The 10,624-nt window shown below is 49.5% G+C and overlaps 1 protein-coding gene across 3 annotated transcripts; it reads right to left on the bottom strand.

Moving 5' to 3' along the window:
• Positions 1-9: 9 nt before the first annotated feature.
• On the bottom strand, positions 10-5,433 carry TMCO6 (transmembrane and coiled-coil domains 6). 3 transcript variants are annotated; one of them, XR_015551942.1, is made up of 12 exons: positions 5,285-5,433; positions 5,038-5,150; positions 3,385-3,500; positions 3,096-3,279; positions 2,715-2,819; positions 2,453-2,538; positions 2,107-2,223; positions 1,785-1,896; positions 1,484-1,670; positions 1,248-1,342; positions 686-825; positions 10-429 (listed from the first exon to the last, which is right to left on the bottom strand). XR_015551942.1 is itself a non-coding variant. In XM_004420083.3 (12 exons), the coding sequence occupies exons 1-12, from the start codon at positions 5,367-5,369 to the stop codon at positions 319-321; spliced, it is 1,479 nt and encodes a 492-aa protein (XP_004420140.1). In that variant the 5' UTR covers positions 5,370-5,433; the 3' UTR covers positions 10-318. The 3 variants fall into 3 exon arrangements, 2 of the variants coding, with proteins under 2 accessions (XP_004420140.1, XP_087285816.1); XM_004420083.3 differs by having other exon boundaries at positions 686-853; XM_087429690.1 differs by lacking the exons at positions 3,096-3,279; positions 3,385-3,500 and having other exon boundaries at positions 686-853.
• Positions 5,434-10,624: the final 5,191 nt, after the last annotated feature.

Raw genomic sequence — 10,624 nt, forward strand, 5'->3', positions numbered from 1 at the left:
CAAAAGCAGTTTAATATAAAAATAAAACTTTATTCTGTCCCATCAAAAGCCACTAGCTGCCAAAGCAACAACAAAAAAAAGGAGATTCCAGGGCCTCAGAATAAGTAGGCCACAGCAAGTTCCCTCTGGTCCTCCTGCCTGGACCTTGCTGGGTGAAAGAAGAGCTGGGGTCCAAAGGTCTTGGCGTAGGCTTAGGTGTGGGAGCAGAGAACATGAGACCTCATTGTGGGTCTAAATCCCCAAAAGGGGCTCCAAGGGCAAGGAAGCTGGGGTGGGGGAGAGGGTGAGGAGTGGAGTAAGTGACATCGAGAAGCCAGGTCACCCATGAAGAGCTATCTGCTGGAGAGCATGCACACGATCCTGGAGCTGTGTCTCCTCATGCCTTTCCAGGGCCTGCAGCCCTGATTGCTGCAGAAAGGCCTGGGCAGCCTGATAGCAGGGAAGAAAAGGATTCAATACCTGGGGCCCTGTGCTCTTTTTAACATTCAATTCCCACAGCCTGAAGGGTTAGCCCACATTTTCTTGGAAGAGAGTGCATTCCCAACAAGATGGAGGTTCTGACTTGGAGCCCACCTAGGCTAGCCAGGACCAGAGAAGTGAGTATAGTTAGGACAGGAAAGAAAGGGGCCATAGTGAGACCAGAGGCTTCAGAACAGGAGACTAGGGACCAGGGCCCAAAACCCACCTCTGGCTGATAGAGAAACAGCAGTTGAAGCAGCTCCAAACTCTGGCCTACTACTTCAGTGTCAGAGAACGCCAGTGTGTCCAGCAAGGAGGGGAGCAGGGGCCCTGGCCACAGATGCTGGCAGTAAGCAGGACCCTTCTCTGCAATGTTGCACAGAACTGTAAGCACCTGCAGACATATACGAATACACAGTCCCCAAAAAGGATGAAAGCCAAAGATTGTAATGATAGCTAAAATAGAGTGCTGACCACGTGCCCCAGGCACTATGCCAAGCAATTTTATATGCATATTCTGTAATCCCTACAGCTGCCCTCAAGTAGGATTATTATTCCCAACTATAAATGAGGAAACTGAAACTTAAGGTGGTTAGTTTATTTGCCCAGGGTTAGTACCTAGTAAACCACAGTTTAGGGACTCAAACCTAGACTGGTCTGCCCCTGAAGCTACCCATACCACACCACCTGCCAGCTCTCAGCTAAGGGCACTTCTGAGGGCTCAGGCCTGCTCCCACTGTTTACACTTTGGCTACTAGATCTTGGACTCAGGTGACCCCAATACTTACCAATAGGCTCACCACATTAGATACTGGCAACAACTGTAAGAGGGGCTGAATCAGATCCAGGGAGAGCAAGGAGGTACAGAAACTAGGACTGTTTGCTAGAAGGGAAAATGTCAGGTGAAGTCCCTCTAACTGAGGCCTGAAACCACCCCCTCCCAATCCTACCCACCTCAGCCCAGGCCACAAGGAAGCGTTCCCAGTATGTAAAGGTCCAGGCATAGGCAGATTATGGTGCATACCAGTGAGGTTGTTAAGGAGCCAGAGGCCCTCAGGAAGCAGGCTGGGCTGTTTCCAGAGGAAGAACTCCAGAAGGATAAATAAGGCTGCCACAACACGCTCATCTCTGAGCTGCATTTGCCCTCCCACAGCCTCCACCGCTGCCTCTGTTAGCAAGTTGCTTAGACATCGGAGCACAGGGCATGCCAGCTGCAAAGACAAGTTGGGGGTCAGGTGTAAGGAGGAAGGGGCTACCTGCTCAATGGAGGAGAAGCAGAGTAGGAAGAAAGGTCGCCCAGATCTTGACCCGGCTTCTTCACCTACCAGCTCCAGTCCTGCATCCTCAGTTCTCTGGACAGCCCCAGCTAAGTCCAACAGCAGCAGCCCCAGGGTGGACAGAGCCCCATGGGTGATGAGCAGGTCATTGTTGACCTGGCTGGGCAACAGGAAGCAAGTAGTCACTACTCAGTCAATCCCACCTTTAAGTTGGCAAACAGCCTAGGTCTGTGGGTTTCCTGAGCTCCCAGAAAAGACCATGGAAGGAAGAAAACTCACAACAATTCCAGAAACCGAAGTTCAAAAACCTGAGTGTCATGAGGGAGCCCCAGGGGAGGTCTGTGGCACTTTCCCCGTTGGCCTATATTACCTGCAGGTGATGTAGTGAAGGCACCAGGCAAACTCCATAGCAACCCCAAGGTTCAGCTTTGGGCCAGGTTGCAACAGTCGCAGCATGTGCTGTGGGAGAGTGGAGGCCAGGACAGAGCTGCCGGCAGAAACAGAGCTGTAAGAACCACAGAAGGCAAGATGCCTGATGCTCTTCCCAAACCCTAAGAGCAGGTGGGAAAGGGTCCAAACCCAAAGCCCTTTCCAGCCAGTCACACGGAGTTAAAATGTGCAACAGCTTGGGAAACCAGGTTCCATCAGGCATCCAGGGGCTACACTACCAAGTGGGTCACCCCTGCCTGCATGTCTGGAGGCATAATTTCACTTACGGGATGATCTTCTCTGGAGCTTCCTTAGCCTGCAGAAGCTGGGACAAGGCATATCCAAGGGCTTCTAGCACAGTCAGATGGGGGGACTGGAAGTAGACAGGGTAGAGATCTGACTCTGGAAGCTGCGCCATAAAATTTCCTGAGACTTTCAACCCCTCAGCCCAGGGCAGAGGCTGGAGCCGCCCAGCCAAAGCAGGTGGGGCATGTAGAAAGAAGTGAAGGGAGGGTTACCCGGAGAGCGAGAAAGGAGGTGGAGACTCACCTGGATGCAGGCAGCCAAGGCAGGAACAATGCCCTGTGGCAGGAGCTGCCTTCTCACAGCCTCACTCTCCACGATCAGGTTACCCAGTGTATACAGACAGAGCTCCTGAGAGCAGGACAACAAAAGCACTGGGCTTGGCCTTCTGGGGCCAGGGTGGGGTTGGGGGTGGGGGTAAGGGTGGGGGTGGGAGTGGGGAGGATGGAGCAGCCCTGTCCTTGAGGCTCTGGGCACAAGGGAGTGGGAGATGATGAGTGTATGTATGGCTGTGGGCATCAGGGGAAACAGGTTTTCTTCTTCTCCCTACCTGCCAGCTCAAACTGGACCCAAAAGCACAAGCTTTAAATCCAAGCCAAGAACAAGATAAGAAGGGACAGGGCTTACTATAAAGTCTGAGCTGTGACCGGAGAGGTAGGTGAGAAGGTAGGAAGTGGCTGGCAGGCAGGCCTCAGCCACCGCAGACTGCTCAGAATGAGAGAGCTCATGAAGGCACCGAGCCGCCTCAAGCTGCAGGAGAGCCTGGTTGCTGGTCAGGAGGCCGACCAGAGTCCGCATGCTTCCCTCCAGCCTACGTGAGTGAGCACCAGAGCCCTGCTCAGCCTGTGGCCCATTCTTTCCACACTCCTGTCCATCCTCAGAGCCCCAGCCACCCACTCACACCACCCACACTGACCAGATGAAGGTCTGCTGCGTCTCAGGGTGCTGCAAGCCTCGACGAAGGCTGACCAGAGCCCTCTCTCTCTCCTTTTCCTCTGTCCCCCGCTGGGCTAACCGCAGGAACTGCTGGATCTGGACCCCAGGGCACGGAGAGGAGAGATGGCAACACACAGATGCCAAAAAGCAAGTCATAAGTCCTGCTCTGCCCACTTCACCTATGAGCCCTCCCATATCACACCATCCCTAGAACTTGTCACTCACACTATGGCTAATCAGCACCAACCTTGCAGTAGAGTGGACAAGTGGGAATCAGAACTGGGTTTAATACCAACCCTGCCACTTACTCTACAAGGGACCTAAACCTCAGTTTCTCACCTGAAAAATGGAAATAACATCTACCCCGCCTTCTTACAGAGTTGTTTCAAGGATAACCTCTCAGCATAACCCACCCCTCCAGCTATTCTCCCCATGCAACCTGCACTCCAACAACACCTAGCATAACATGACTTGTGTGGTAATGCTGCCAAGCTTTTGTACTATCTATTTCTTCTGCCTGGCATACCCTCCCCAGGTCCTCCACTTCCTTCAGAGCTCTACTCCTGTCACTGCCTCTGGGAAGTCAGCTCTTTCTGGCTTCCTCTGGCAGACTTAGAGCTTTCTATTGTGCTTCATGTTTCCTCTATGACAGGTGGTAGCACATCCGTCTCCTTCACTGGGCTGTGAACACTTCAAAGAAAGGGACTATTTTTTCATCTCTGTACCTCAGTACCCAGCACAGTGTTCTGGCATAACGTAAGCACACATGAATAAATGGTATAACCTAGGCGTCCTCTGTAAACGGTATATGTAAACATAGAAAATATAAGTACAGGGAATGCCCAATGCTTGCTGAATGAATAAACGAGCTAAAACCAATTATTTCATTCACTTATTCAATAAATTTTGAGCATCTACTATATGCCAAATGTTGTACAGGCATCTGAGTTTTCAGTGATGACAAATAAGATAGGGTCTAGGTTCCCATGGATTTAAAGTCTAGTTGAAGAAACGATAATAAACAAGCAAACAATTAGTATCATTAATATTCTGCAAACAGACTATCAAGACAGCATACCAAAAGGGACCCACATTAGATACAGAAAATCCAAAGGCCTTGAAGACAGGAAAGAGCTTGATATATTGTTCCAAGAACTGAAAAGGTGACAGTTTGGCTGAGATGAGCAAGCTTAGATAAAGTTGGAGGTAGGAAATGGTTAAACCATGCTGGACTTTATAGGTCACAGCAAGGATTTTGGTCTCTGTGTGTTATTAAGACACATCTGACTGACGTATGGAGAATAAATTTGAGAACGGCAAGCAGAGATGCAGATGACCTGTTAGGAGGCTGCTGTAAGTATCCAGAGAAGAGGGTGGTGGCAGCTGCGATGGCGAGGCAGGTAAAGACTCCAGAGCTCTTTAGGAGGTAAAATACGGATAGGACTTGATGATGTATTGATATGAGGATGAGGGGCGGAGTCGCCGAGGATGATGCCTCGTTTCTGGCTTGGCCCACTGGATGGATGGAGGTGTTGAACCCACCGCGTTCAGGTCTGGGGGCGGACCTCGGGTACCAGAGGAAGGAATCTGGCGCCAGCCGGCGTGGACCTCACCGCGCACCCTGCCCCCTCACCTCGGCTTCCCTGAGGATCATGGCCACACATCCCTCTTCGGCTTCCCCCGGGGCGTCGTCTCTCAGCAGCCTCTTGCTGATCAGCTGCTGCTCCCTCCGTGCCTTCCGCAGTACTGGGGGCCAAGGAGCCGACTGAGCGTGAGAGGGGCGCCCAGGACCCAGAACCCCGACTCCGATCCGAGGGCCTCATCACTCTATCTCTTCCCGCCATACCCTCATCCTCCCGTGCTCCTTCGCCCGCCCGCACCTGCCTCCCGCTCCCGCCGGCGGCGCCGTAGCTCCTCCAGGCCACAGCCCGCCGGCCTGAGGCTGCCCCGCCGTCCGCTCCACATGGTGGAGCTGGAAGTCCAGAACGCGACCCCCGGGAGTGGAAGACCACACGGAGCGCGCAGCCGCAGCGCAGGGCGGAAGGGGAAGCGAGTGGGCGGGGCACGTCGAGAGGGGGAGGCGGGGTGGAGCGACGGGCGCAGCTAGGGGCTGGGGCGGGGCGAGGAGCAGGCGAAGGGAGCGTGGGGCGGACCCGGGAAGAGTAGAGACGAAGGGAGGGTTGAGTGGCGCTGGGCGAAGCCTAGTGGCGGGATGAGACCTGGGTGGAGAACCAAGCGAAGGAGCGTCCCCCGCTCGGGCACTAATTGGTTTCTTTCTTGCCCAGTTCCAGCCAAGAAAGTGACTCAATCCCGACCCCTGCCGCCCAGGCCAGTAGCATCACCTTCCACTCAGCAAACGCAACCTCCCCACCCCTAACACCTCCTAGACAAACATTCAAAACTACACGGAGCATGGGGCTGGCCCGGTGGCTTAGTGGTTAAGTTCGCGTGCTCCGCTTTGGTGGCCCGAGGTTCGCAGGCCCAGAACCCTTGGCGCGGACTTATGCACCATTTATCAAGCCATACTGTGGCAGGCGTCCCACATAGAAAGTAGAGGAAAATGGGTAGGGATGTTAGCCCAGGGCCAATCTTCCTCAGCAAAAAGACCAGGATCGCAAGGGATGTTAATTAGGTCAGGGCTAATGTTCCTCACCAAAAAAAAAAAAAAAAGAAAGAAAGAAAAAAAAAAAACTACCCCGAGCTCTAGGAAGAAACAGGATGCCTTTTCACCAGTAACGAGCGCTGGCTAAACACTGGACGTGCATTACCTTACTGACTGTTTGCCATGACCATTATCCCCATTTTATGGGTGAGAAAAATGAGACAAATATAGTAATTATTTCACTGTTCTCCATAAAAGTGAGTTGCATTATTTTTAGGATAAATTAATTCTTTCACCAAACTTTGAGCGCCACTAATCTACTAGTTACTAAGGAAACACTGGTGAGTTAAAAACCATGTTCTTCACCCTCAAAATCCGAATTGTGGCCTATTAAGTCCTACATGGTCTAATCCCTGCATACCTCTCCAGCTGCGACTGGAAAGGTGCCCCTCCATACTCATCTCTCCTGGGATCTTCTCTTTGCTACCTAAACAAGCCCGGCTCTTTTCCTCCTCCTGGCTTTTGCACGGGCCGTTACTCTGCCTAGAGCCCTGTCTCTGTCTGTCCCTCCACCCAACCAGAGCCCTCTCCTTAATAAACACCATCCTCAAGATCTCAACTCCAGTGTCCCCTTCTCAGAACTACTGGACCAGTGTCCCTTTCATAAGAGCGTATAGCACCATATACTTCGCCTTCAAAACCCTTGTCACAGCTGTCATTATAGTGTAAGTGTTTGATGTTGTCTCCCCCCAATTCCCCTTCACAGCTCCAAGAGAGTAGAGTCCTGGTAGAGCTTAAGAATTTTTACTGGAGGGCCAGCCCCGTGGCTTGGCGGTTGAGTGCACGCGCTCCGCTGCTGGCAGCCCGGGGTTCGGACCCTGGACTCGCAGCGATGCACCGCTTCTCTGGCCATGCTGAGACCGCGTCCCACGTGCAGCAACTGGAAGGATGTGCAACTATGATATACAACTATCCACTGGGGCTTTGGGGGGAAAAATAAATAAATAAAATTATTTTTTAAAAAAAGAATTTTTACTGGAGTCCTCTAATTTTTAGAAAGCTATTACGCAGGCAAATTCACAAGTACAAACAAATCCAGGAAAGGGAGTTGTTCTTCAAATCAACTTCCTTCCCTTGAATTTAATTCCACCGCTTGCAGGAAATCCATGAAGTCTTTGATGTCTTCCACAAAACATCTAGTTAAATATCTGCAGACCATCATCCTGTCCTCCACATCTTCTCTCCAGGCCCAGCATCCATCCAGCCCCTGGACAGCCATTTGTTGAGCACCTGCTGTGTACCATGCTCTGGCTGGGGATAGGGTCTGGGTCTTGTCCCTTTGCTCCTGGGACAGGCTGGCTTCTAACACCTACATCTTTTTCCTGGTGGGGAAGGTAAGATAAATCCCTAGGCAAAATCTGTGTTCCTCCCAGAGTGTCTGCTTAGACAGTTATAGCTACCCAAACTGTTTTTTTTGCATTTATCTGCCTGGCAACACTGTCAACCGTGTAAGAAACAGCCCCATGTCCTCTTTACTACATGGCTAGCTGTTCCTTTCTCTAGAGCTCCCGTAAGTCCTTGGTCTCTCCTTTGTAAGGGTCCTCTTCACTATGGACTGTAGTTCTGGATCTGTGTTTGCCTCCCCAACCTACTGGAGTACTTGAGGGACTGTGTGATGGTCATGTCTGCATTTTGGGGCTTTGCACTAGTCCTGGCACTTGGTAGACAAATGATGGATATTTGTTGAATCAAGGTGTGAATTGGAGATCTTTGCAGAAGCATTCTTGCCCCTCTTAGCCTGAACCCTTCATCCAGAGTGCCTCTCCTAGAGTGGTGGGATTTGCTGAGGAGCCAGGCTTCAGTGGCCTGAGTCTTCTGAATGCAGAGGCTCTGATGAAGAAGATAACAATCACTATCAATAAATGTGGCTCTGTGCCAAAGACTGTACTCATAGACAGGTACTACTATTATCTTCATTTCACAAAGCAGAAGCCCAGAAATCTGAGGCCCAGAAACTTGCCCAAGTCTCACAACCTCAGTAGTAGAGCTGGGATTTCAAGCATGGCTGTCTCACTGCAGAGTGAGTGTATTTAACACTGACCTATAGTCACATCTTGGTCCTCAGGGATGTCCCAGTGACCTGGTCTGGCCTTGGGGCATGGCTCAGGATAGCAGGGCATTCTGAATAGGACACACAGAGGGCAGTGTGGTTTAATGAGGCCCCCTTGTTTGACATGAGGACAGCTGTGAAGTTACTTCTGGGAAATAGGGGAAGTGAGAATTCAAACATTTTTCTTTTTTTGCTAAAACATAATTTTATTTGTACTTTTTTTCCCCTTTGGTGAGGAAGATCGGCCCTGAGCTGACATCCATTGCCAATCTTCCTCTTTTTGCTGAGGAAGACTGGCCCTGAGCTAACATCTGTGCCCATCTTCCTCTATTTTGTATATGGGTCACCAACACAGCATGATTTGATGAGCGGTGTGTAGGTCGGCGCCCAGGATCCAAACGCGCAAGCCCCGGGCCACGGAAGCAGAGGGTGCAAACTTAACCACTATGCCACAGGGCAAGCACCTCAAATGTTTTTCATGTAGCTCTTTCCCCAGAAACCCAGAGGTGCACAACTGTGAGCGCTGTTGTAAAAGCAAAACCCCTACCCGTCCGGGACACGTTTTTCTTGGCAAAACAGGTGAGTTACTCCTCACCTGAGGAGTTGAATGAGTTAATCCTCATTCAGCACAGGGCTAGCCTTTCCTTCCTAGGACATAGGAATTGTGCTGGGGGAAGGGCAGGGGAGAGCTAGGTGCAAGTGGGAAAATTGTGGTAGAAGTACCCTGTTTCTCAGTTTCAGGATGAGGACACTGAAACTGTAAGAGATCGAGCAACTTGGCCAATGTGTCTCTGTCAAACACTTCTACTTTTTTTTTTAATTGAGGTAAAATTGGTATATAACATTATATAAGCTTCAAGTGTACATCATTATAATTTGACATCCGTATACACTACAAAGTGATCACCAAAAAAAGTCTAGTTACCATCCATCACCATATACTTAACCCCCTTCTCTCATTTTGCCCACCCCGCAACTCCCTTCCCCTCTTGTAACCAGCAATCTGTTCTCTGTATCAATGAGCTTGTTTTTGTTTGGTTTGGTTTGGTTGCTCGTTTTGTTTGTTTTTAGATTCCACATATGAGTGAAATCATATGGTATTTGTCTTTCTCCATCTGACTTATTTCATTTAGCGTAATACCCTCAAGGTCTGTTCATGTTGTTGCAAATGGCAAGATTTCATTCTTTTTATGGCTGAGTGGTATTCTATTGTATATATATATACACCACATCTTTATCCATTCATCCATCGATAGATACTTAGGTTATTTCCATATCTTGGCTATTATAAACAATGAAGCAATGAACATGAGGGTGTATGTATCCTTTCGACTTAGTGTTTTCGTATTCTTTGGATAGATAGCCAGAAGTGGAATAGCTGGATGATATCATGGTTCAATTCTTAACTTTTTTTGTGTGTGTGTGAGGAAGATCGGCCCTGAGCTAACATCTGCCAATCCTCCTCTTTTTGCTGAGGAAGACTGGGCCTGGGCCAACATCCGTGCCCATCTTCCTCCACTTTATATGGGACACTGCCACAGCATGGCTTGACAAGCGGTGCGTCAGTGCACGCCCAAGATCCAAACCGGCAAACCCCGGGCCGCCGCAGCGGAGCACACTCTCTTAACCACTTGTACCACCGGGCCGGCCCACAATTCTTAACTTTTTGACGAGTATCCATACTGTTTTCCATAGTAGCCGCACCAATTTACATTCTCATCAACAGTGTATGATGGTTCACTTTTATCCATAACCTCTCCAACACTTGTTATTTCTTGTCTTTTTGATAATAGCCATTCTAACAGGTGTGAGGTGATGATAGCTCATTGTGGCGTTCTTTTTCTGTTTTTTTTGTTTTTTTTGTTTTTTTGTGAGGATGATCAGCCCTGAGCTAACATCCGTTGCCAATCCTCCTCTTTTGGCTGAGGAAGATTGGCCCTGGGCTAACATCTGTGCCCATCTTCCTCTACTTTATATGAATGCCGCTGCAGCATGGCTTGACAAGCAGTGCATCAGCCTGTGCCCGGGATCTGAACCTGCAAACCCCTGGCTGCCAAAGCAGAGTGCACAAACTTCACCACTACGCCAATGGGTGGCCCCTCATTGTGGTTTTGATCTGTATTTCCCTAATAATTAGTGATGTGGAGCATCTTTTTATGTGCTTGTTGGCCGTCAGTATGTCTTCTTTGGAAAAATGTTTATTCGGATCCTCTGCCCACTTTTTAATCAGGTTGTTTTTTGTTGTTGAGTTGTATGAATTCTTTATATATTTTGGATATTAACCCCTTTTCTGATATATGATTTGCAAATATCTTTTCTCATTCAGTAGGTTGCCTTTTCATTTTTATGATGATTTCCTTCACTGTGCAGAAGCTTTTTAGTTTGATGTAGTGCCATTTGTTTATTTTTGCTTTTATTTCCCTTGCCTTTGGAGTCAGATCCACAAAAACATTGCTAAGACCAATGTCAAGGAGCTTACCACCTATGTTTTCTTCTAGGAATTTCATG

The sequence above is a fragment of the Ceratotherium simum genome, chromosome 4, assembly GCF_057802395.1.
Source record: "Ceratotherium simum simum isolate JZ-2026a chromosome 4, ASM5780239v1, whole genome shotgun sequence".
Taxonomy (NCBI): domain Eukaryota; kingdom Metazoa; phylum Chordata; class Mammalia; order Perissodactyla; family Rhinocerotidae; genus Ceratotherium; species Ceratotherium simum.

Coding starts and splice junctions, on each gene's coding strand:
- TMCO6 (XM_004420083.3), bottom strand. CDS start 5,369: ATGTGGAGCGGACGGCGGGGCAGCCTCAGGCCGGCGGGCTGTGGCCTG. Junction 2,820..3,095: donor GTCACAGCTCAGACTTTATA/GTAAGCCCTGTC, acceptor TCCTGCTCTCAG/GAGCTCTGTCTGTATACACT. Junction 1,897..2,106: donor CTTCACTACATCACCTGCAG/GTAATATAGGCC, acceptor CCTGTTGCCCAG/CCAGGTCAACAATGACCTGC.